General features: G+C 43.4%; 1 protein-coding gene across 1 annotated transcript in view; it reads left to right on the forward strand.

The window, feature by feature from the left end:
* Positions 1–17,223, forward strand: part of LOC308252550 (phosphofurin acidic cluster sorting protein 2-like) — a gene marked incomplete at both ends in the record, with an annotated part of 29,382 nt that extends 12,159 nt beyond the window's left edge. Inside the window, 10 exon segments of the mRNA XM_080677349.1 lie at positions 13,224–13,501; positions 13,587–13,761; positions 13,970–14,162; positions 15,329–15,537; positions 15,760–15,958; positions 15,961–16,087; positions 16,089–16,342; positions 16,345–16,923; positions 16,926–17,012; positions 17,015–17,223. Coding sequence (XP_080533475.1) covers positions 13,224–13,501; positions 13,587–13,761; positions 13,970–14,162; positions 15,329–15,537; positions 15,760–15,958; positions 15,961–16,087; positions 16,089–16,342; positions 16,345–16,923; positions 16,926–17,012; positions 17,015–17,223 — 2,310 coding nt within the window.
* Between the last annotated feature and the right edge of the window lie 9,810 nt (positions 17,224–27,033).

Here is a 27,033-nt window from a genome sequence, read left to right on the forward strand (position 1 = left end):
GAGTTGCTCAGGTCAGTGCCCATGGCCTGCAGTCTGGAGGACTTCCTGGGTTTGGGTTTGAACTGGGATTTTAGTGATGGAGATGGGAGGTTCCCTTCCTTGGAAGGTACACAAAAGGCAGTTATGGTGTAACATATTCTCTTCCTGGATCTCTAGAAGCAGCTCCAGAATAAGATGAAGAAACACCTAAAGAGGAAACGCCAACTCTGGTGCCGTCTCCAGAGCCAGAGCAGGCTCCAGGCACAGCTGTCACTGAATTTTCAGATGTGGACCCACCTCAGCTTGTGAGCAACTCGCCTCAGGTCCTGCGAGGCCTGTGGTCCCAGGTCCTGGGCGGCAGCCTGTTTCAGCTGCCATGGCAGAGAGGGCTTCCCCTCCCCAATAATAGCAATTTAAAACATTTTTGTGTTTATCTTACACATACTTAGAACTTTAGTGCATTTTCCTTATACTATTGAGTAAAATAAAATGTATTTTAAATATTATATTAAAATAAATTTAAATTATGTAAATTTTAGTTCTTTGATCCTTCCAAGTATAAATTCCAACATCAAGTACATTCACAATTTTTTGCAACTGTTCCATAACATCACAAACACTCTCTAGTTCCAGAACATTTTCAGAACCCACAACCTAGGTATGTGTCCTGACCGGGAATCAAACCTGCAACCTTTTGGTGTATGGGATGACTCCCCAACCAACTGATGAGGCACCCTGTCCAGGGTGAGAAAGAGCAATATTTTCATCTGAATTTTTCACTCTGGTTTAAACTGCAGTTGGATATCTTTTACATACTTTTTTGGCCTAGTCCTTGTTTTGGAATTTCGGTTTGAGACCCTTTGCCCTCTTTTCCATTGGATTGCTAGGAAATCTGAACTGTTATGGATATCACCTTTTTGCCATGTAACTTGCAAATGGTTTCTCTAGCTTACCATTTGTCTCAATTTGATGTGTGTTTTGCCAATAGAGGTGTTACATTTTGATGTGTTCAGATCTGTCTTCTCTTATGCTTTTTTATTTTGTCTCTCACTTTGAGTGGAAAAGATGTTTTCCATCTTATCAGGAAGATAGGCTAGCTTGTATTGTACTTCACAGTCATAGTTAATTTCAGATGGATTGAAAAAGAGTTTCTGTTTTTTGGATTGTTCATCTTTTTTTTTTTTTTTTTATTGTAAGAATGAGCGTAAGGACTTCCAAGCTCTTATATGTCAGAGTGGGAACCAGAAGTCAATGTTTTATTTGAAATGGCCTGTGGTGGACATGACTTCCATTTCCCTCTTTCTAACAGCTCCCAATTTCCACATCCAGGTGGTTCTGGGGTGTGTGGTTCAGGGCCCCAGAGTGGAGGTATCAGCACATCTCACTGGCCAGACCACAGTGATGATGGTTGTATGTGGACATGTGACTTCAGTGAGTTTAATAAAATTCTTTTTATTAGTCACAAGAAAAAAAATTCTGTTTTCATATGTCTCTTGTCCTTATGAAAATATGCTCAAAGCCACTAATCATCCAAGAGATGCAAATCAAAACAACAATGAGTGCCCTAGCCGGTTTGGCTCAGTGGTTAGAGTGTCGGCCTGCGGACTGAAAGGTCCAGGGTTCTATTGCAGTTAAGGGCACATGCCCAGGGTGGGGGATCGATCCCCAATAGTGGGTGTGCAGGAGGCAACCAATCAATGATTCTCTCATCATTGATGTTTCTATTCCTCTCTGAAATCAATAAAAATATATTAAAAAAAAACCACAATGAGATACCATCACACCTGTCAGAGTGGCTATCATCAACAAATCAAGAAAGGACAAATACTGGTGAGGATGTGGAGGAAAAGGAACCCTTGTGCACTGCTGGTGGGAATGCAGATTGGTGCAGCCAATGTGGAAAACAGTATGGAGTTTGTTTAAAAAATTAAAATGGAACTCCCATTTGACCCAGTAATTCCACTTCTAGGAATATATCCCAAGAAATCAGAAACAACAATCAGAAAGCATATATGCACCCATATATTCATAGCAGCACAATAGCTAAGATTTGGAAACAGCTAAGTGCCCATCAGCAGATGAGTGGATAAAAAACTGTGGTACACCTGTACAATCGAATACTGTGCTGCTGTGAAAAAAGAAAGAACTCTTACCATTCACAACAGCTTGGATGGACATGGCAAGCATTATGCTAAGCGAAATAAGCCAGTCGGAGAAAAATAAATATCACAGGATCTCACTCATTTGTGGAATATAATGAACAACATAAACTGATGAACAAAAATAGATCCAGAGACAGAGAAGCATCGAACCGATTCTCAAATCTCAATGGGAAGGCAGGGGAGAGTGTGGGGGGGGGGGGGGCGGGGAGAGAGTAAGAGTTCAACCAAAGGACGTGTATGCATGCATATAGGCATAACCAATGGACACAGACACTGGGGGTATGGGAGCATGTGCTAGCGGGTGGGAGTGCCTGCGCAGGGGTCCATGAGGGGAAATGGAAACATATATAATACTTTAAACAATAAAAAAATAATAAAATAAAAATTCCTCTTTGGAAAAAAAAAAGAGCTAGTGCTCTTTCTGGATCCCAGAACAAAGCACCCCCTCCCCTGGCCCCTCCCCAGCTCCCAGATACAGAGGAATAGGCAGGAGCTTCCCAGTATGTCAGGATTTCTAATGTCCAGACCAACTCTGCTGGAGAGGTGGGATCCTTGGCCTGGAAGGTCTGAACACTCCTGAACTCTGGGCTCTGAATGTCATGGACATTGGGTAACATCTGCCACTCTATGGACACCAGTTTCCCCATTTTCCATTGAGGGTTGGGTTCAGAACTGCATAAGCCTGACCTCAGAACAAAGGGGCCCAGCTCTCTCCCCCCTGGGTGGGTACTGGACAGAGGTGCATGTATGTGGTTCCAACTCTGGGCTCCTTTTCAGACAAATGTTGGCCAGATGCCCATCTTGCCTGCTGAATGCTCACCATCTCCCCCATGCCTCTCCATGTCTGTGCATGACTCCACCAGCAGATCCTTTTCCAGAGCCCCTGAGGAAACCTGTGTGCAGCCAGGACCCCAACTTTAAGGATACCCCACTGGATTCATCTGAGGCTCTGTTGGGTTCGGTATCTTGTTCATTTATTTCTAAATGCATATTACCCTTCTATAAAAAGCAAGTATGGGTATCACTGATTTCATAAAACAAATTAACAAACAAAACACTTCTCCCTATCAGTTGGATTGGGGCAGATTTTATTAGCAAAGATATATATTTGCTAATATTGCTGTAACATTCCCTAGTTGGAAACAGGTTTTGATTAAAAACAGACATTGGTGGAGAGAAAAAATGGCGGCGGAATAGACAGACGTGTTCCGAGCCTTGTCCCAGAGCAGAAAGAAAGAACAGCTGAGGGTCGCACTAGGGGTGTTTGTTGGCAAGTTGGGGGACAGCTGAACTCCAGAAGAAGGTGGGAGACTGCTAGACGGGGTTCCCCTGACCTAGCAGCTCCCACTGCGGCTGGGTCCCCTCCCGGAGCTGCAGGCTTGGACGCGGAGTAGCTGCCATCTGGAACCGGAAAGTGGAGCTTATCGGAAGCCTGAGAATCCACAACTGTGGCACCCACGGAACAGCTGCGAGCCCCAGAACAACGCTCCCCAATTCGCGCAAACACACGGGTTCAGAGGAGCTCTACACTCCACCACGGAAAGGTCAGATTTCGCCTTGGATAAGGTGAGGTCTCTGGTCCCAGCGCGAGAGAGGAACGCGCGTTTTGTGGGAGCTGGAGGACCAGGGAAGTCTGTGCCTAGAAAAATCGGTGGCTGCTGGGGCTGGCGTGATCTGTGAATGTGGAAGGGGGTCCTCAGAGCTGCTAACAGAAGGGCACTCTAAAAAGCAACCCATTTTGATCTGAAGTGCAGGGACACACTAAGAATTTCAGGGGTGTGCTAGACTTACGCGCAGCCATGGAGTGCGCACACTTGGGCTTTTTCCTCTTGAAATTCTTGCTTCTGATTACTAAGCCCAATTCATAGGTTCACCCAGTTGGGGTCACCCTGGGAGACTGCAGGGGAAAGTTGTTTTTCTGGAACCTGGGGATCGGAGCGGGGAGTGACCATCGGAGAGCCAGCTCTGAGGCAGTCACTCCCACAAACCGGTAGTGAGTGTCACAGGGAAAGAAGGCTCTAACACTCCCTAGAGAGGCCATAGATAAACCCGGAAGTCAATCCAGAAACACTGCCACCCAGGGGCTGAATCACAAATTGACTCTTGTGTAATCAAAAATAAAGGAATACGAATTAAGACACACCGCCTGCTTAAAATCAGGACTGGCTTACATCACTGAAGAGCAGTGGAACGCAGGGAACTGCAATACTGTCCGGACTGAGAAACAGGCGTGCCAAACAGAACAACAGAGGAAGTGAATGACCTTCACTACTCCACATTTTATTTTTATTTTTTATTTTTTTATTTTCATTTTTTGCATCTTTTACTCAAGAAACTAATTTTTTTCCTCACTTGATTTTACCTTTTTAATTATTACATTTTTATTTTCAATCCGTATTATTACTACTGCTATTTTATCTTTTTTTTTTTTAAGTGTCATTTTATTTTCTCTTCATTTTGTTTTGGGATTAATGTTCTACATTCTATTTTTATCTTTCCTTTAGCATCATTTCACTCTATCTCAAATCTACCTTTATGCCATCACTCTCTTCCTCACTTTTCCCTTTTCAGTGTCCTGTTTATCTTACCCCTTTCCTGCTTTAGATTTTCCCTATTCTTTCTGTTTACCCCCTTTTAAAATTTCACCCTACTTATATATCTAATCTCCAATCCCCTGCTCCAAGTCCATACACACCTCTCTCTTCGCTGTCTTAACTATCCAAAAAATTGTTTTTCTCTCTGTCCTTTTGTTGTTGTTCGTTTGAATGTAGATTATATCGAATTTTTATGCTTTTTTGTGAGATTGTTTTGCTTATTCTTCTTTAGTTTATTTTTTTGTTTGTTTAGTGCTTCTGTTTTCCCTTGCCTCACTCAATATTAGTTGGTGTTGTAGTTTGTATTAATCCCCAGGTACTTGTTGCTGGCATTTGCTGGGATAAGTGATTGTTCTATTGGAGTTTTATCCCCTATATATATAGTCTGTTTCCCTTTCTGTCTTAGTCTCTTTCTTGTCTCTCTTACTTTTTTTTCTTCTTTTTTTCTCTTTTCCCAATTTCATTTTGACACCCCCTTGTTTTTTCTTCTTCTTTCTTTCTTTTTCCTCTTCTTCTTTCTCTACTATCCCCTAATTTGCCTTTCTCTAGTGGTCACCTTTATTGGAGGTTATTAATATCGTGAATACATTTCTGTTCAGTGTCTTGTGTGTTGTACCTGGTAGTGCTGTATTTTGTGCCTTTAAATCGACGCAGGAGAGAGAGAACTACATAACCAGACACCCAGAGAAGAGAGACCATGGGGAGACAAAGACACAGCCCGCATATGAAAGAAAAGCAGGCATCACCAGAAAAGGAAGTAAACGAAATGGAAGCAAGCAACCTTCCAGAAAAAGAATTCAGAGAAATGGTCATAAGGTGGCTGAAAAGAATGGAAGACAAATTCGACAATATGAGCAAGAACCAAGAGGAAATGAAGAAGAACCAAGAAGAAATGAAAAATGACATCGCTGCTGTAAAGAACTCAATAGAAAGCATCAAGAGTAGACTAGAAGAAGCAGAGGACCGCATCAGTGAGCTAGAAGACAAGATGGGAAAAAATACCCAAGTAGAGCAACTTCTAGAAAAAAAAATTAAAAGGCAGGAGGAGAGCCTAAGGGAACTTTGGGACAACATGAAACAAAACAACATCCGCATAATAGGGGTTCCAGAAGGAAAGGAAGCTGAGCAAGGAATAGAAAACCTCTTTGAAGAAATAATGACAGAAAATTTCCCTGATATAGAGAAGAAAAAACCCACACAAATCCAAGAAGCTCACAGAGTCCCAAGCAAAATGAACCCCAAAAGACCGACGCCAAGGCACATTATAATTAAATTGGCAAACACCAACGACAAAGTAAGAATCTTAAAAGCGGCCAGAGAGAGACAGAAAGTTACATACAAAGGAACCCCCATCAGACTAGCAACTGATTTCTCAACAGAAACTCATCAGGCCAGAAGGGAATGGAATGAAATATACAAAGTCATGCAAAGGAAGGGTCTGAATCCAAGAATACTGTACCCAGCAAGGCTGTCAATCAAAATTGAAGGTGAAATCAGGAGCTTCACAGACAAAAAAGGACTAAGGGAATTTATTACCACCAAACCAGCAATGCAAGAAATGCTAAAGGGTCTGCTGTAAAAAAAAAAAAAAAAAGAAATAGGAAGCGAAGAAGGAACACAGGTGTAAAGAATAGGAATGGCGACAAATAAGTACCTATCAATAATAACTTTAAATGTAAACGGATTAAATGCCCCAATCAAAAGACATAGGGTAATGGATTGGATAAGAAAACATGACCCATATATCTGCTGTCTACAAGAAACCCACCTCAGAAAAAAAGACGCACACAGACTGAGGGTGAAGGGATGGAAAAAGGTTTTCCAGGCAAATGGAACTGAAAAAAAAGCTGGGGTAGCAATACTTATATCTGACAAATTAGATCTCAAACTGAAGGACATAACAAGAGATAAGGAAGGCCACTTCATAATACTAAAGGGAGCAATCCAACAAGAAGAAATAACTCTGGTAAACATATATGCACCCAATACAGGAGCACCCAAATACATAAAAAAACTCCTGGAGGATATCAAGGGAGAGATTGACAGCAATACAATCATAGTAGGAGACTTCAATACCCCACTATCACCATTGGACAAATCCTCTAAACAAAAAATCAGCAAAGAAACATCAATCCTAAATGACTCACTAGACCAGATGGAATTAATTGACATCTTCAGAACATTTCACCCCAAAGCCACAGAATATACATTCTTCTCAAGTGCACATGGGTCATTTTCAAAGATAGACCATATGTTGGGACATAGGCAAAGTCTCTTCAAATTCAAGAAGATAGAAATCATATCAAGCATCTTCTCAGACCACAGTGGCATAAAACTGGAAATCAACTACAATAAAAACAACCCAAAGAAATCAAACACATGGAGACTAAACAGCATGCTATTAAACCATAACTGGGTTACCAGAGAGATCAAAGAAGAAATAAAAAACATCATGACAACAAATGACAATGAAAACACTACAATCCAAAATCTATGGGACACAGCGAAAGCAGTCTTGAGAGGGAAGTTCATAGCTCTACAAGCCTACTGCAAAAAACAAGAAACAGGGGTAATAAATTACCTAACCCAACAACTCAAAGAGTTAGAGAAAGAGCAACAAGAAAAGCCCAGTGTAAGCAGAAGGAAGGAAATAATAAAGATCAGAGCACAGATAAACGACATAGAGACCAAAGAAACAATACAAAAGATCAACAAAACCAAGAGCTGGTTCTTTGAAAGGATAATCAAGATTGATGAACCTCTAGCCAGGCTCACCAAGAAGCAAAGAGAGAGGACCCAAATAAATAAAATCAGAAATGAAAGAGGTGAAATAACAACAGATCCTGCCGAAATACAAAGGATTGTTAAAAAATACTACGAACAACTCTATTCCAACAAACTGGACAACCTGGAGGAAATGGACATATTCCTAGAAAAATATAACCTTCCAAAACTCAATCAGGAAGAATCTAAACAGCTCAATATGCCAGTAACTATGGAAGAAATTGAAGCAGTCATCAAAGAGCTTCCGGCAAACAAAAGCCCGGGGCCAGACGGCTTCACAGGAGAGTTTTACCAAACATTCAAGGAAGAACTAAAACCTATCCTCCTCAGACTATTCCAAAAAATTCAAGAGGAAGGAACACTTCCAAGCTCCTTCTATGAAGCCAGCATCACCCTAATACCAAAACCAGATAAAGACAACACAATGAAAGAGAATTACAGGCCAATATCCCTCATGAATGTAGATGCCAAAATCCTCAACAAAATTCTAGCAAATCGGATCCAGCAGTACATCAGAAAGATCATACACCATGACCAAGTAGGGTTTTATCCCAGGAATGCAAGGATGGTTCAATATCCGAAAATCAATAAATGTGATACATCACATAAACAAATTGAAAGATAAAAATCACATAGTCATATCAATTGATGCAGAAAAAGCATTTGACAAAATCCAACACCCTTTCTTGATAAAAACTCTCAACAAGGTGGGAATAGAAGGATCATACCTCAACATAATAAAAGCTATATATGATAAACCCACAGCTAACATCATACTCAATGGGCAAAAACTAAAACCATTTCCCCTAAGAACAGGAACAAGACAGGGATGCCCACTCTCACCACTCCTGTTTGACATAGTACTGGAAGTATTAGCCATTGCAATTAGACAAGAAGAAGAAATAAAAGGCATCCAAATTGGAAAAGAAGAAGTAAAGCTGTCCTTATTTGCAGATGACATGATATTGTACATAAAAAACCCGAAAGACTCTATCAAAAAACTAACAGACTTAATAAATGAATTCGGCAAGGTAGCAGGATACAAAATTAACGCCAAGAAATCTATGGCATTTCTATACACCAACAGTGAACTTACAGAAAGAGAGACTAAAAAAGCAATCCCATTTTCCATCGCACCAAAAAAATTAAGATACTTAGGAATAAACCTAACCAAGGAGGTAAAAGACCTATATGCGGAAAACTACAGGACACTGAAAAAAGAGATAGAGGAAGATGTAAACAGATGGAAGAACATACCATGTTCATGGATTGGTAGAATCAACATCATCAAAATGTCCATACTACCCAAAGCAATCTATAGATTCAATGCACTCCCCATTAAAATACCAACAGCATATTTCACAGACCTAGAAAGAACTCTCCAAAAATTCATCTGGAATAAAAAAAGACCCCGAATAGCCACAGCAATCCTGAGAAAGAAGAATAAAGTAGGAGGGATCTCAATACCAGATTTCAAGCTGTATTACAAAGCCACTGTCCTCAAAACAGCCTGGTACTGGCACAAGAACAGACATATAGATCAATGGAATAGAATAGAGAATCCAGATATCGACCCAAACCAATATGCGCAATTAATATTTGACAAAGGAGGCATGAGCATACAATGGAGTCAAGACAGTCTCTTCAATAAATGGTGTTGGGAAAATTGGACAGATACATGCAAAAAAATGAAACTAGATCACCAACTTACACCATACACAAAAATAAACTCAAAATGGATACAGGACTTAAATATAAGACGGGAAACCATAAAAATACTAGAGGAATCCACAGGCAGCAAAATCTCAGACATATGCCAAAAGAACTTTTTCAGTGATACTGCCCCTAGGGCAATGGAAGCCAAAGAGAAAATAAACAAATGGGACTACATCAAAATAAAAAGCTTTTGCACAGCAAAAGAAACCATCAACAAAACAACAAGAAACCCCACTGTATGGGAGAACATATTTGCAAATGGTATCACTGATAAAGGTTTAATTTCCAACATCTACAGGCAGCTTATACAACTTAATAAAAGGAAGATAAATGATCCAATAAAAAAATGGGCAATGGACCTAAATAGAATCTTTTCGAAAGAAGACAGAAGGAAGGCCAAGAGACACATGAAAACATGCTCAAAGTCACTAATTATCCGAGAGATGCAAATCAAAACGACAATGCGATACCATCTCACACCTGTCAGAATGGCTATCATCAACAAATCAACAAACGACAAGTGTTGGCGAGGATGCGGAGAAAAAGGAACCCTCGTGCACTGCTGGTGGGAATGCAGACTGGTGCAGCCACTGTGGAGAACAGTATGGAGTTTCCTCAAAAAACTGAAAATGGAACTCCCATTTGACCCAGTAATCCCACTCCTAGGAATATATCCTAAGAAACCAGAAACACCAATCAGAAAGGATATATGCACCCCTATGTTCATAGCAGCACAATTTACAATAGCTAAGATTTGGAAACAGCCTAGGTGCCCGTCAGCAGATGACTGGATCAGAAAACTATGGTACATCTACACAATGGAATACTATGCTGCCATAAAAAAGAAGGAATTATTACCATTTGTAGACACCTGGATGGAATTAGAGAACATTATGCTAAGTGAAATAAGCCAGTCAATGAAAGAAAAATACCACATGATCTCACTCATTTAGGGATAATGAAAAACATTATAAACTGATGAACCAAAAGATAGTTACAGAGGCAGTAAAGCATTAAACAGAGTGTCTAATTACAGCGGTAAGGTTAGGGAGAGGTGGGGGAAATAAGAGATCAACTGAAGGACTTGTATGCATGCATATAAGAGTAACCAACGGATGCAAAACATTGGGGGGTGAGGGCAGGTATGGGAGTGGGGTGGGGGTGGGGGGCAATGGTAAGATATGTACATATATAATACCTTAATAAAAATTTGAAAAAAAAAATAAAAACAGACATTGGTTAAATATTCCTGCCATTTGCACAGAAGCTTTACTCTGACCAATGGACACAGACACTGGGGGTGTGGGAGCATGCGCAAGGGGTTGGGAGTGGCTGGGGAGGGACCCATGGCGGGGGGGGGGGAAGGAAACATATGTAATACTTTAAACAATAAAAAGAATAATAAAATAAAATAAAAATTCCTCTTAGTTGGATGTGGTTAGGAACAAATAAAGTAGCCCCAGTATCTACAGGGGTCTTAGTGGCTTCCCTTTCTATGATCATTTTCACTTCTCCCAAACTATCAGTGAGAAGGAGAAACACCCTTGGGTCAACCCTATGGTTGTTTTGTGTTTTTTTTTTTTTTCCCTTTTTCTACATCCTATTTCAGTTTCCTATGATTCTAACAGTGGGCAGACTTCGCTACAGGAATTTTCTTGCAAACCTTATTTAGAAATTGTGTTGCATTTGCTGGCAGAAACCATTAGCTATATCCATTGGAATTGGTTAGAATAGCCAGGATTACATGTTCTAACAGTTAAATGTCTTTGTGAACCCATCAGGGTCATTGAGAAAATCAGGAACAATTGCTGGTTCCTCTTTTGCTGAGACAAGCTTTTCTCCAAAGGAAGCTGTTGGAATTCCTATTCTCATTATTCCTTAAGTCAGTGGGGAGTGGTAGTGGAGGGGACTGAAGGGGAAGGAAGAAGGGAGGGAAAGGGCGAAGGATGTAGTGGTGGAACTAGAGAAGGCGGAAGAATAGGGTGTTGGCATTCATTAGCTTCGGAAGAGTTCAGAGACATTCTCTAAAATTTCTAATTCCTTAATTTTTTAAAAAAGAATTAATATGTGCTTCTCCTTAGAATCTCCTCATTTCCAAATCAAGATATGCTTCCATTCATTCATTCAGTTTAATGTTAGACCTGGCATTTTTCTTGCATGCCAAAAATTAATTTAGACACGCAAATAAAACTGCATTTTGGCCATTTTTAGTAGAATATTTTCTAGTTAAATCTTCCCATTTCTGTAAAGCACTTGCAAGTAAAAGCTTCCTATCAGGAGTATTAATGAGGGCTGGGATCTGGCATCTCCTGGCCTTGGAGGCACAATCCCATGTTAATTTTAGGTGTGTTTTGTTTTTGTTGTTTTGTAGTTGTGTGTGTGTGTGTGTGTGTGTGTGTGTGTGTGTGTGTGTGTGTGTGTGTTATTGTTGTTGTTTTGTTTGTTTGTTTTTCTGATATCTGCAGAATCTGAGCAAATTTTCTAGGATTGTTATATAATGTAGCTGGTCAACATGCATTGCTTATGGTTGAGCTCCATGAGGCTCTCACCCCTCAAGTCACATTCAACCCTCTTATTTGCCTTGGTTTATCTCCCTGCTGTCTAAAACAACCAGAGGGTTCAGGGAACTAGTTGACCAAAACTTATGGGTGCTCCCCCACCAGAACCAGTCACTTTAATTGCAGTTGAGTTGAAATCTTTGCTTTGGGGCCCCTGCATGTCATGAGGAATGACCTGACACCTCCACAGAGATTCTTAGTCACCTGAGAATACCCGATATTCAGGCTGGAGGGAGGACATGCCCCTGTATTTTTGGAGCTGATCGAGTTCAACTTTTATTTATACAGCAAAGGTTAATTTTTCTCAGATTTTCAGAAAGCAATTCCAATTGGAAAGCCACAATATAAAACCAGCCACACATTGTTCCTTCTGTCTTGTCTTAGCCTAAGTTCCCTCAACGCTTAATCTTAGTTACACCTAGAATATTTAAAAATACAGCTCAAATAAATCAAACCCTCTACCACCAGTAAGGGAAAGTCCTAGATCTAAGGCACAATTCACCCAGGTTCACCTGATGGGTGGGGAACCAGTGGGTTCAATGGGTCTTTTGTTGAATCCTAGCACCGGGTCCACAGTATGGTCCGGGAAGCGGTGTGGGGGGGGGAAGGGGGGCGGGCAGTTCTTTGGAATCCTGACCCACTACGCCAAGTAAGTGTCAAAGTAAGAAACACTCAAACTTGTGAAGAATTTTTGTGAGTTTATTTAAGCCCAGCTGTCAACAATTGGTGGGAAGAAAAACTCAGTGGATTGAGAGAATGCTCTGGAGAATGGCGGTTGTGCATCTTATTTTATACATTACAATCAAAACAGGAGATGTTGGTAACATGAAATCCAGTGGTGATACATTAGGGTCCCAGAGAAATCAAAGTGGGGAATCCTATGTGACTGGATAAACATTAAAATGACACAGACATATTTCTTTCACATAGGTGGATATAGGAGAGTTACAAGTCAACAATTAACTCGGGTACAATGAGGGCATTTGTGGTCTCCACAGAGCATTGTCTATGCTTTGAGGGGTCCGGAAAAAGGGAAATTCCTTTGACATTCCAAAGATATGTTATTGTAGATGCCAATAGACAATAGACAGGCTCAGTTAAGGTAAAGATTGACCTTTGTCAGGGAAGATGCCAGCCTAGGACATGACTACCCACCATAAACTGCATTTAGCTTAAAAGTTTTCATTTCAGAACATCCTTTGTAATAACTTTAGGTCTCTGAGTTTGCAAGAACACCGCACAGGCCTTCCCTGAACTAGTCAGTGAGCATGTGGTCCCTTTTCACACACACTGTCCTTGGATCACTCGTGTCCCACCTCCTGACAATAATCACTGAGTGCTTAGGGGTTCAGTCTGAACTATAGCCCCCAAGCCACCTGGCAGTTCATAAGCTGCCCCTGATGGAATGTCTCTCTTCTGTCCCAACACAGGAAGAGAAACCATCACCCCAGAATACAGAAAGGACCTGCATGGGGCAAGCAGCTGCAGCTTCCTTGATGCCCACAGTCCTGGTCTCCACAACCCCCTGCACCGCCAGCCCCGTGCCCAGGCTCAACACACCAATGCCCAAGAACCTGTTTGCTACCCAGGAGTTGGACAGCCACAGCCTCAGATTTGTGCCCAGGTTGTGCAACCTGACCTTAGTGAAGATGGTGGTCTTCAAAGAGCTGGAGAAGTACCTCATCTCCATGGTGATTGCCGTGAAGAGGCAGGGCTCCAACCTCATATCAATGGTGATCACCATGAAAATGCAGGGCTACAAGCACATCCTATGAGAGTGTGCTGTTCCCTAGTGGACAACTGGAGACAGACCTGGGGCTGACCTCACTGCAAGACCCCAACTTCCTCAGGGGAGAAGACAACAAGCTACAACAAGCTACAGGTCCTGTGCACTGGAGGAAGTGCTTTAAGAACCAGATCATCTGGAGCTACAAGACACTCTCTGTGGGCACCATCCACATGGCCGAGGTCAGGCAGCAACCCCTCAAGGGTGGCAGGGGCTGTGCCTCTGCAGCAGCATCAAGGAGGCTTCTGCCAAAGTGGCTGAGATGTGGATCTGCTCCCTGTCAGCCAGCTCATCCTCCAAGAGGACAGTGCCATACAGGCCAGATGGAAGGCCAAGTCAAGGGTTAACTACTCCAAGGGGGTATATCAGAGCTTCTCCTCTGAACAACAGGCCAGCAACAATGCCACCCATGGGCTAGACCTGGCTGAGGAGGGCATTGTCATGGGGATGCCCAAGAAGCAGAGGCCATGGATATTAGGAAAGACGTCCATTACCAGGCCACAAAATATCAAGGAGAAAGTCGTGGCATGGCTGGACAAGTTCAAAGTGTCAGAGGAGGTTGTGGACTCGAGCATGTCCCCAGGTTGGAGGAGGATCTGGACCTTCTATTCGACACACTAGAAAACTCCAGCGACAGTGACCCAGACATGGAGGATGATAACAGCACTCCCAAGCCCAAGCTCAGGCTGTACTTTGAAGGCTTGGCACACTCCAGCTCACAGACAAAGATGGGGAGCATCCACAGGGCCCGGAGAAAACAGTAGCCTACAAATCTGGCCAAAGCGTGAGAGAGCACTTGAGCCACAGGCATCAAACAGCCCATCGACAGTGTTTGGAACACGGTGGCCCACAGCACCCTCAACCCCAAGGTCTCCTGGGCCTGTACCTTCTCCATGACTAGCATGAGGACAGTGCCATGCAGGCCGGCCCAAGGCCAAGTCCACAGATCACTACTCAAAGGAGGAGTATGAGAGTTTCTCAGAGCAGGAGGCCAGTGAAGATGCCGCCCATGGGTAGGACCCAGACCAGGACGACTTTGACATGAGGGAGCCCACTTAGCAGCGACTATTGAAAGTCACAACCATGTCCATGACAAGGCATCCAAACTTAAATCAGAATGTCATGGCGTGGCTGAGCAGGGCCCAAGTGTCAGAGGAGGTCCTACACTCAGAGCAGGACCCTGCAGATCATGTCCCCGAGTAAAGGAGGACCTGCACCTTCTGTCTAAGATGCTGGAGAACCAGCGACAGTAGCCTAGACAGGGAGGAAGATGACAGCCTTCTCAGCACCATCAAGCCTAAGCTCTGGCCATACTGAGAAGGCCTGTCACATTTCAGTTCGAAAAAGGACATGGGGAGCATCCAAGGTGCCCAGCTCCAGGAGGAGCTTCCAATCCTTGTAGGTTTCACTGAGGGCTAATGTGTTGGCCCATGGACTAAAGGGTCCCGGGTTCGATTCTGGTCAAGGGCACACCTGTCTCGATTACAGGCTTGATCTCCAGCCCTGGTCATGGCACATGCAGGAGGCAACCAATCCATGTGTCTCTCTCACATTGATGCTTCTCTCCTTCTCTGTCTCTCCCCCTCGCTTCAACTTTCTAAAAAATCAGTGGAAAAATAACCTCCAGTGAAGGTTAACAAAACAAAGGAGCCTCCTAGTCTGGCCGCAGTGCCCGAGAAGACCAAGCCCAGGCAGCAATAGCCAAGTGACAGGGTCTCCCACTTAGCGCCTCAGAGCATGCCCACCCAGGGCAGCAGCCAGCACAGCCCAAGGACAGCCCCGAGGTAGAGACCTCAGCCCTGGACATGCTCACCAAGAAGCTACTGCCCAGTGGGTGCATCACCAAGACCGATGCTCTCATCATCCCCTCCACCAAGGCCAAGGGGAAGCATCCCAGCCACCATGACTGGGGCAGGTACCTGAAGGAGCGGCAGACGGCACAGCCACAGAACAAGCAGGTCAACAGCCTACCAGGGGTCCTCAAATTTTTTAAACAGGGGCCAGTTCACTGTCGCTCAGACCGTTGGAGGGCCGGATTATAGTTTAAAAAAACAACTATGAACAAATTCCTATGCGCACTGCGGGCCTGGGACAAGTCGGCTGCTAAGCAGGACAGGCAGCGGCACCCAGTGGGGCGGATAAATGTCCTCGGCGGGCCGCATGTGGCCAGCGGGCCGTAGTTTGATGACGCGTGGGCCCTAGACAATGAGCGCTGCCCGGACACAGGGAGTCAGCTGCAGATCCCCAGGAAGACCACGTACAACCAGCTGAACCACATCCTCATCTCTGATGACCAGCTGCCGGAGAACATCATCCTCGTTAACACCTCCAACTGGCAGGGTCAGTTCCCCTCGGACACCCTGCAAGGGCACACGCTGCCTTGCTGTGCACCTGCTCCATGGCTGACGTCCAGGCAGCCTTCAGCTCCATCATCTGGCAGATACAGAGATACTGTCACTATAATTCCCAGCCCCCGAAGCCGGTGAAGATCCTGGTGGCAGGGGCACAACTACTTCAGCGCTGTGCTGCGCATCTTCCTGGAGCTGCTGTCCTACAAGATGCTGGACTGGCTGGGATACATGTACTTCCTGGTCATCCCGCTGGGTTCCCAACCTGTGGCCAGGCACCTGGGCTCCATGCATTACCTCTACAACATCTTCTTCCAGGACCTGGCCTGGCGGGACCTGTTCCACAAGCTGGAGGCCCAGAGCGCCATGCAGGACACGCTGGACATCGTGACGAGAATCACACAGTACATCATGGGGACAACTGTGCCTACCAACTGCCCGTCGAGGAAGCCCTGCTCTCCTACAAGCAGAAGAGCCCCCACGAGGAATCCTTATGGTTCATTCCCTTCGGGGAGGGGGTGAAAGTTGGGATAGTGCAACAGTCCTCAGACACGTCAGGAGACTCAGATAATGGGCCCCCTTGGGCTGCAGCATGCTTTCGTTCATCCCTCTCTCCATACCTCTGGTTGCCAATGAGGCCTTGTCACCCCACTCTGCACCCCGTCAGTGACTGGGGCTTGTCCACCTCCAGCCAGGGCGATGGCACGAAGCTGATGGAGCGGCAGGTGGATTACTGGACTGCAGCCCAGCCCACAGACAGGAAGAGAGACTCGAAGAAGAAAGACCTGCCTACCACCAACAACACCCTCAAGTGCACCTTCCACTCTCTCCAGGTCAGCAGGCTGCACAGCAGGGGAGAGGCTGCAGCAACACCCACCATGTGCATGACAGTGCTCACCAAGGAGAAGAAAAAGAAGGTGCTGTTTTTGCCCAAGAAAACCAAGGACAAGGTTGTGGAGTCCAAAAGCCAGTGCCTGGAGGGCATAAGCTGCCTAGTCCGCAGGGCCAGCACCAGCAGAACATGCTGTGGGTCCTCATCAAAGGTGTGGTGTGGAATGACCTGAAGTTCTTCCAGCTGGCAGCCCGGGGTCCTCCCACGTCCAGCACTTCCCCATCTGCATCTCCAGACATTCTGACTCCACCTTCCAGCCCTGCATGTGGCCTGCTGACGCCAAACAAAGGAGGGCCCAACTGCTTTTCTGTGGACGTTTCAGTTTAGTACAGAGACCGACCCTGGAAACACAAAGAGAAACCTTCTTAAGTGCGAATGTGCTCACAACCCAGAAACTAATGTAGTGCCCCCAGTGGGAGCCCCCAACTGCTCTGCTGATTACCTAGAACTCTCTGGTGGTGGGAGGTCAGGCGGGCAGTGCTGAGCTTGAGACTCATGGGAGGTGAGTTTGGCCTCAGGACCCCTAACACTCCCAGCGAGAAGGGCTCTCACCTTCTCTACCTGCCCTTCCTGGAAGCCAGGACTCTGCCCCCACAGAACTCAGAGCTGGTGGTCAGATGCCAAGGGCTGGCCTCCCAATGGGGGAGTCCTAAGCAGAACACAGAGGCCAGTCAGCCCAGCCCTGGGCCCCAGCTGCCAACCACCCAGTGGCCCTAGCACCACCCACTCGTGGTTCCCTAAAAAAATACCTCTATGGTGCAGACCTCCAGGAACACCGACTAGACAAACTGGTGGAATACCAGCTGCCCGCCTTCCTGAGCAGGGACTCCACTTCCACCCTCATATTTCTGTGTTATTACAGAACATTTGTACCACCAAACAGGTCGGGGACCATCTATTTACCAGGTGAGCACCCTGCCCCTCCACAGCACAGTGGTCACTTGGCCACCTGCTTGCTGTGAGCCTTCAGGTCACTTTGTGTCTCTGAGTGCTTGTGCCTCTAAACACGGGGTGAGCTTAGGATCAAGCTCACAGGTTTATTGTAGAGACTCAGTGGGGTCCTCCCTGGAAAGCGCTGTCTGGGTGCCTGGACAGTGGAGAGGTCTGCTGGACGGGCTGTGGTTGAGCTCATTGGCCATTTTCTCTTCCTCGTGACAAAGCCTCTATCTCATTTGTGATTCTCCACGAGGCCTTGGGCTAAGGTCTTTTCTCCTTAGATACAGAGATTAGAGATTCTATGAGGGGTCCATGTCCTGGGTGAAGCCAGAACCAAAAATCCCAGGAGTGAGCAATGGGGCTCCATGCTAAGTTTATTCTTGACTAAAAGAATACAGAAAAAGTGTGAAAAAAATTCTAAAATACCAGTTAGTGTCAGCACTGTGTAGTGGATGAGGGACAGCATGTTAAAGAGCGTGTCTTGCTGAGGAATATATGGACATGTGTAAGAAACCACAAGGATACATTTAACTGAATGTGTTTTAACTTAAGGGAAAGCATCCTGTCTTGCAAAATAGAATGCGTTAATTTTTAACCTCCTTTAAGAAATAGGACCTATTAAATGAGAAGCAATAAATGATTTTCTAAAAATCAGAAGAAAATTTGACAAATGGAAGTTATTGTTTGCTTTGTTATACATAGACTAACAGATTATACCCAGTCTTTTAAACAAAATAAATCATTACCACGTACTATGCCACACAAGAAGTCTCAATAAATTTCAGTGAAGAAATATCTGTTTGTTCTCCATTGACATGTTCATGAACCATAATGCATAATGCATGATGCATATATGTTCTCTAACATAATGCATTAAGGTAAGAAGTTAATAATAAAGGATAACTTTAAAATTCCCAAATATCTGGACACTGAAGAAGGTATAAGTGAAGCTGAAGTGAAGTATATTCTACATAAACCCTGAGTTCAAAGGAAATCATGAGTGAGATTATGGAATACTCACAACTGAAAAACAATAAAGAAAAGCTGCCAATCAAAAGCAGCCATAAAAGAGAGAGTTTTAGTTTTAAATAGACTTCTAAGGGAAGAATTACAGCTGTGAAGAGAGATCTAAGTCTCCAAATAGTAAATTAGAGAGAGCAACAGAGTGACCTTGAAGAACCAAGGAAGGGGGAAAACATAATGGCAGAAATCAGTAAAACAAAGAATTTCAAAACAACCCTCAACAAACTGGAAAACTGCTTCTCTAGAAATATTGGTAAAATAAACAGATTTCTAGCCAGACTGACCAAGAAAAAGAAGAGCGCTGTGCACATAGTTCCAACAGGTTAGGTGAAATGACCGATTCCTGGAAAGAAACAAACTATACAACCTTCCTCAGAAGAAAGTGATGCGCTGACTAGTCTATTAAAGAGACTGAATTTGTAGTTAAAGCATTCTAATGAGGGGCTTCCAGGCCCACGTGGTTTCACTGGAGAATTAAACGGAATAAATGAACAGACACTTCAATGAAGAGGCTATAACATGTCACATGCGCACTTGAAAAGTTCAACATCATAAGCCATTAGGAAAAGGTTAATTAAACCACAAGGAGACTAACTAAAATAAACGATGGTGATAACACTCAATGCTGGTGAGGATGTGGAGAAACTCACTCATTCAGGGCTGGTGGGAATGTAGACCATTACAGCCACTGGGGAAAGCAGTTTGGTTGTTTCTTATAAAACTAAATATGCAACTACCACACAACCCAGCTATTGTACTCCTGGGCACTTATCCCAGAGAAATGGAAACTTTCATCCACTCAAAAACCTGAGCACAAATGCCTATAGGAGCTCCATCTTAAAACTTGCAAGCTTTCTCTGAAATCCCTTGTTGGGATTAATATCTAGAGTTTTTAAGAAATGTCTGTCACATAAAAAATGGGTAGAGTATATGAAAAGGGAATTTCATAAAGGGAAACCCAAAACGTTAACAAGATATGAAGAGATGTTAAATTGCACTTGTAGTCAGAGAAGTAATGAGGCGCTCTTTACACCAATCTGCATGACGATTAGAATGTGATGATGCCAAGTGTTGGTGAGTCTATGGGACAAATGGAAACATCGTGGACTGATGGGACTGTAAACTAGTACAGGCACCCAGGAGGCCCATCTATAAGTACTTAGCAAAATTAAAATTAAATATGCTCTTAGATATTTGAATATTCACATATATAATTATGCTAAGTCCAAAGAACATGTAGAATCACCATAGAACAGTGGTCGGCAAACTCATTAGTCAACAGAGCCAAATATCAACAATACAATGATTGAAATTTCTTTTGAGAGCCAAATTTTTTAAACTTAAACTTCTTCTAACGCCACTTCTTCAAAATAGATTCACCCAGGCCGAAAACCGACTTCTGCGCATGGGCCATGAAGTTTCAATTGCACTGTATGTGCACGCCCGCACGTGGTATTTTGTGGAAGAGCCACACTCAAGGCCAAAGACCCGCATGTGGCTCGCGAGCCGCTGTTTGCTGACCACTGCTGTAGGAGAACCTATAACATAGGCCTCTCATTCTCAAGCTTGAACTGATCACTTTTTGAATAACATTTCCTCGGCTGGGACACAGGGGAAAAGCAGGGCTTCTGTGTCAAAATATAGCCCCTCAGAGTCTAAGAGCATGAACCTGGTTCTTCTGATCAACATCACTGGGTGGGAATGGACCACTGGAAATATTTGATAGAATAGATAGCAAAGAGACAGCTGGATAAGTTTGTTTCCAAACCTTATCCTATCAATTCCCTCTCAAAAACATTAGCCTTTTTATGAGTATTTTTCCACTGACATAAACATCCTTCCGCGATGTTAATCATATTGTATACGAACAGCATGGCTAACAAACTCATGTGTCATGATGAAACGTGGCAAGGTGTTGTGATGGAGCCAAAAAAAGGAAAATGGATCATCTGTATACTTGTTTCTGTTGTCATCTGCAAGTAAAATGATAACGCAGGAAAAAAAAAATATCACTGTAGGTGTACATATAGCCACATAAATATTTTTTATAATTTTAAAGTGTGAATATTACGGATTAAATGTAAAAGAATAAAATATATGTAGAATAAATTATGATCACCTGTGTTACTACTGAATCTTAAAATGCTGCCATTGCCTGTGTGTCTTTAAATAGAACATTAGGGTGACAGTTGGGAGACAGTTGAACTCCTGATTCCATCCCAGTTTTTCCTTCCTCAGAGCTACTTACTGTCATCCACTTTGTGCTTGTCCTTAAGTCGGTTTCTATAATTTTACTCGAAAGTTGTGTAGACACAAGTTATATTTAGTGTTGGTTTTTCACTCAAATCATGCTTTATGAGATTTGTCCACGTTGCTACACATGCTCCAGTCCACTACTTTTACCGCTTTACTAGGTATTTACTATGATTACTTTATTCTCCTGTTGAAGGACATTTAGGTTATCTCTAGTTTTCCACCATCATAAACAATGCTAAAATTGACTTCTTGTATCCTTCTTCATGGGCACGTGAATGAAGGTTCTCTAGAGTATGTTGCTAAGAATGAATTTCTAGCAGGAAGGCCATGTACGCCTTAGGTTTTACTAGTGGGTGCAACTTCACTGGCTGGTTCAGCCATCCCCGCCTCCCAGCTGCTTGGATGTTGGATGCTCATGGCTCCTAACGGTCCTTTCCCTGTCCAGAGGGGTTAGGCGCTCCCCCTCCACTGCCTTGGGATATAGGCTCAGCCAGAGGCCAGTAATGACTGGCACTGGGTAGACAAGCCTGGCTCCTTACCTCCAATGGGACTCATTCAATGGGTACCATTCCTGTCCCAGATTTCCTCTTAAGACCAGGCTGAATGTAACGTGCTGAGTCCACATCTCTGCTTACCTCCCTCCATCTTCTCCTTCTGAGGTCACTCCTTCACTAAACTCTGTCCCAGTTCCCAGGAGTCACTGCCTCCAGGGAGCCTGGAGCAAGATGACTAATATTGCCAAGGTCTCTCCAAAAGGGCTGCACCAGTGTCCACAGTTAGGAGAGGCTTGAAGGCTGAGAAAGAGGAAGCCCTTCCAAGAGATGAGGTGGGGGAGGGGGAGAAGGCAAAGGCTCTGAGATGAAAGAGCTTTGTGAATTCCACAAACTGAGTGAAAGCCAGTATGGCTGAAGTGTGGGGAGCAGAAGAAGGAGAAGGACACTGGTTGAGGTTGGAGATGTATGTAGGAGCCAACAAGTAGACCTCATAGGCTAGTTTCCTTATTTTTAATTGTAATGGGAAGTTCTTTAAATGCTTTGAGCAAGAAATAGATAGGGTTTGATTTAGACTAAGAAAATTCGTCTGTGTATAGAGAGAATGGTTTGGAAAAAGATAAAAGAAGCAGAGATTTGAGTATCCATACAGCAAGCAGAGTGGATCATAAAAATTATAGTGTTAGCACAGAAAGTAAGAAACTCTATGGGGTTTTTAGCACAACACTGTGTGTATATAAAACACACAAGCATACAAAGACATGAATTATTCAAGTGCAATACCTATTTTTAAGTGGCTACCTTTGTGGAGGGAGAAGGGAATGGAGATTCGATGTAATAAAAGACAATAATATTAAGAAGATATCTTGCAAGGAATGGTGGTGACAAGGTGTCATGAATTGAGGCATATGATTTATGGAGACTTGAACCAAGAAAACAAAAATCAAAACAGCAACCACCCACCTCCCTACCCATTATTTTCCTTCGCCCTGTGGAGACCCATGTCTGGGATGGGGAACAGGTTTTCTGAGAAACTTTCCAAATAATCCAACTTTTACCCACTAAGCAGGTTGACCTGGATGGCAGAGACCTTCCTAGTGATTAATGCAGCATCTGAGTCAAGGAACCTGGAGGAAGGAGGAGGCAGAACCTCCCTGGAGCCGCATTAGTGAGGGCACAGATGGTTGCACTGAGGCAGTCTCATGCCTGACCCTGGTGGGTGCTCCTGATGCTTCCTCTCAGCCCAGTTCCTCCTTTCCCTGGGGGCTCCATGGAGCCCGGTCTTATCTCTGGGATCAGAGATATTCCAGGTTAACACGTCCTGTTATTTCGCCTTTGCATATGTTTCTGACCTGGTCCCAGGAGATCTGGGGACCAAACTTCTACCATGTCTGGTAGCTTGGTGCCCAGGGCAGCAGTAGACACCCATTAGGTATCAATAAATGCCTGTGGATCAAAAGTGATCCCTTGAATCTTTGACTGGGGGCAAGGACCCTGAGACTTCCCTTGACGTTTTTCTTCAAGTACCCAGAGAAGCACATGGCATGCTCTGCAAATGCATTTGTCAGTTGGCGTTCAAAGAGTTTGCTGAGTTGGTGCCTTTGTTTCACTGTATGGCCCTGAGAGACAAAATCCCAGTGGACAGAATAGAGTGGATGCTGGCTTTACCCAATGGCATGCTGCTCTGAGGCACTCCAGAGCGACCCTCTGGCAATATGTATAAAAATGAAGTGTGCTTCCCTTTGAATGTACCTAGAAATATATCCAAAAATGATGTACAAAGACATTTACTGATTCATTGTCTATAGTAGGAAAAACAGGAAAAAAGCTAAATATTATCATCACAATATTGATTAAAAATATTTCTGATGCAATCATAAAATGTAACAGCATGCATCCATTTAAAATGATGAAAATATTTACAGAGTATGTTCACCAGCACATTGAGTGAATAAAAATAATTTAGTAAGAAAACAAAATTGGAAGAATTTTCACGAAAATGTAAACAGGATCTGGAGTGATTTTTACTTCCTTTACATTTTATACTTAAGGATATTAAAGAAAATTCAACAAAATCCAAATATTAGAAAATAAACATATGTGAGTGCAAATTCAATATGGAAGTTAATGCAACAGATATCATAATAAAAAGTAAGTTTGGCACACACAAAAAACCAGCTGTGGACCAACTTATTAATAAATATGACTACAAAAGCCTAAATAAAACATTAGCATATCTACTTCATTAGGTTATACTGGAACACAAGTATGGTTTAACATTAGGAGAGCTTCTGAAAGCTCTGCCTCTATTCCAAACTTTTTGACTCGAGGGCCACAATGGCTTCTTAAACTGGACCGGAGGGCCAGAACAAAAGCATGGATGGAGTGTTTGTGTGAACTAATATAAATTCAAAGGAAAGGAGCGGAGGGGAGAGCAAGAGAACCCTCCGCTCTTTCGGCTCCGTGGGCCGGATAGAACAGCCGAACGGGCTGGATCCGTCCCGCGGGCCGTAGTTTGCCCATGGCTGCTCTATGCTCTACCCCTATGTTCACTGCAGCATTATTTGCAATAGCTGAGATACGGAAGTAACCTAGGTGTCCATCAACAGATGAATGGATGAAGATGATGTGGTGCATATGTACAACAGAATATTACTGGACCATAAAGAAGAAGGAAATCTTACCATTTGCAACAACATGGGTGGGTCTAGAGCAGGGGTGGGCAAACTTTGTGACTCGAGGGCCACAATGGGTTCTTAAACTGGACCGGAGGGCCGGAACAAAATCATGGATGGAGTGTTTGTGTGAACTAATATAAATTCAAAGTATACATCATTACATAAAAGGGTACGGTCTTTTTTTTTTATTTCAATAGTTTTATTCATTTCAAACATTTTAACAAGAAGAATGTAAACACTAATTATTATAATTTGAAACTTCAAAAAATGGAGGAATCATAGCACAATAACATACCTTATATTGAAGGTGGCAAAGGCAAAATAAAATTGCCTAACAAAGGAAAGGTACAAAAGCCTTTCAAATGAAACTTAAATATAATAAAATAATTTAAAACTAAAACATATAGAAAAGAACAAAATGTGTAAACAGTAAATTAAACATTTTCTTTAGTGCAACTTCCAAATTATGCCCGGGACATAGATGTAGATGGCAATGTAGACTGGGTTGAAAGGTTTTTGGTCTTTAAAACATCAACTTTAGTGGGAACAGTGTTGTTGGTCTCCTTTTTAGCTAATGCTCTGATACTGTGCTCTCCAGGGGCGTGTCTCCATACATCACCATGATAACTTGTCTATGCATTCCCAGGGTGATGTTGGGGGAGGCGTCCGCGGGCATTACAAGGAGCCTCTGGAAGATTGAGAGGTTGTTCCTTCTACTGAATGGGCGGATATGGCCGGATCTGGCCCGCGGGCAGTAGTTTGCCCATGGCTGGTCTAGAGAGTATTATACTAAGCGAACTAACTCAGGCAGCAAAAGACAATTACCATAGAATTTTATTTATATGTGGACTCTAAAAACAAAACAAAACACAGACTCATTAAAAAAAAAAGAGAGAGAAAAAGGAATAGTTACCAGAAGGGACAGTGTGGGGGATGGGTGAAAGGGGAAGGGAAATATAGTCAATAATATTGTGATAAGTTTGCATGGTGACAGATTGATTATAAGAATTGGTGAGGTGATAAAATGGTCCAATTACTATATCATACACCTGAAACAATATTTATACTAATAAAAGGGTAATATGCTAATCAAACCGGGAAACCTTCCGGGAGACCTTCTGGACATCCTCCCGGACAAAGCCATGGTGGGAGGGTCAAGGCAGAGGTGTTTAGGGGCGATCAGGCCAGGAGGGGAGGGCAGTTGGGGGTGAGCAGGCTGGCAGGGAGGACCAGCTGGGGGCAAGCAGGACAGCAGGGGGGGACAGTTGGAGGCGAGAAGGCTGGCAGGGGGGCGCAGTTGGGGGTGATCAGGCCGGCAGGGGGGGGGCAGTTGGAGGCGAGCAGGTCAGCAGGCAGAGTGGTTAGGGGCAATCAGGCAGGCAGGCAGGCAGGTGAGCGGTTAGGAGCCAGCGGTCCTGGATTGTGAGAGGGATGTCTGACTGCCGGTTTAGGCTTGATCCCGCAGTCGAACATCTCCTGAGGGGTCCCAGATTGGAGAGGGTGCAGGCCAGGCTGAGGGACACAACCCTCCCTCCCCCCTCCCCCGTGCACAAATTTTGTGCACCAGGCCACTAGTAACCATATAAGATTGTATATCAACTATACTTAAATTAAAAATAAAAAAATAAATTTCTCAGATGTGTAGGTTTTTTAGAAAATTAAACCTAGGAATGAATATTCTAAAATTTAAAAACGTATCTTAATAAAAGTTAATAAAAAGTGATAGGCACTGAAAAAGCGTCTGATCAAAAATGCAACAGCCATATCTGATTATTAAAGTACTATTGTCAAATACAAACGGAAAGATGCTAAATGTCTTTCACTTGAAACCCTCTAAAAGGCCTCATTGCACTTGGAATAAATTTTACAGCCTGAACCAGACTCTGCAGGCTCTGCACCCCTTTGGCCTGCACAACTTCCTGTCTCACACTCTCCTCTTTACTCCGGCCACACTGGCCCTATTTCATTCCTTCAACCCAGTGAGCTCTTCCCCACCTCAGGGCCTTTGCACACACACCTCTCTGTCTGCAAGGCTCTTTGTTCAGGACTTCATAGGACTGACTTTTTTCTCCTTTACATCTCACCCAAAAAAGACATCAACATGTGGAAAGTGTTCTCCATCTCTATATTATGGCATTAAATAGAGTCTATTTATATTCTCTCATTTTTTATTTTTAAAATTTTAATTCCAAATGCATTAGATTTTCAAAAGGAAAAAGACACAGTAAAACGTATTAATTTAAAATACATTTAAATGTTTTCTGTAAGATCTGAAATATTGATCTAAAGTTTTCCCCTCAATCCCCCAATTGTTTTGGCTCAGTGGATAGAGCGTCAGCCTGTGGACTGAAGGGTCCCAGGTTCGATTCCAGTCAAGGGCATGTACCTTGGTTGCAGGTACATCCCCAGTGCGGGGTGTACAGGAGGCAGCTGATCGATGTTTCTAACTCTCTATCCCTCTCCCTTCCTCTCTGTAAAAAATCAATAAAAATATATTTAAAAAATAAATAAAGTTTTTCCCTCAATAACTGAGCAGCTGTCACAGTGCTATTTATTGCCAAAGGGCCTCCATAATGATCCACTCAGTCCCACGTATGCTCGGCCTTGTTCCTGATGTCGCTGCCCAGCTCCCATGGCCTGCTCACTCCAGCACCCATTCCGCACTGCTTGAGAATCCTGTCTATTTGACAGAGCAAGTCCCCTTATATTCTTTTCAACTGTTTGCTGCTTTGTTTGCATATTTATTTTTAGATAAGGTTTAGAATATTTTTTGTTTCCCCAAAATACTGTTATGATTTTTACTTCAAATAAGTAAATTTTAGACTAAATC

The sequence above is a fragment of the Plecotus auritus genome (assembly GCF_963455305.1).
Source record: "Plecotus auritus genome assembly, chromosome: 7".
NCBI classification, from domain to species: Eukaryota; Metazoa; Chordata; class Mammalia; order Chiroptera; family Vespertilionidae; genus Plecotus; species Plecotus auritus.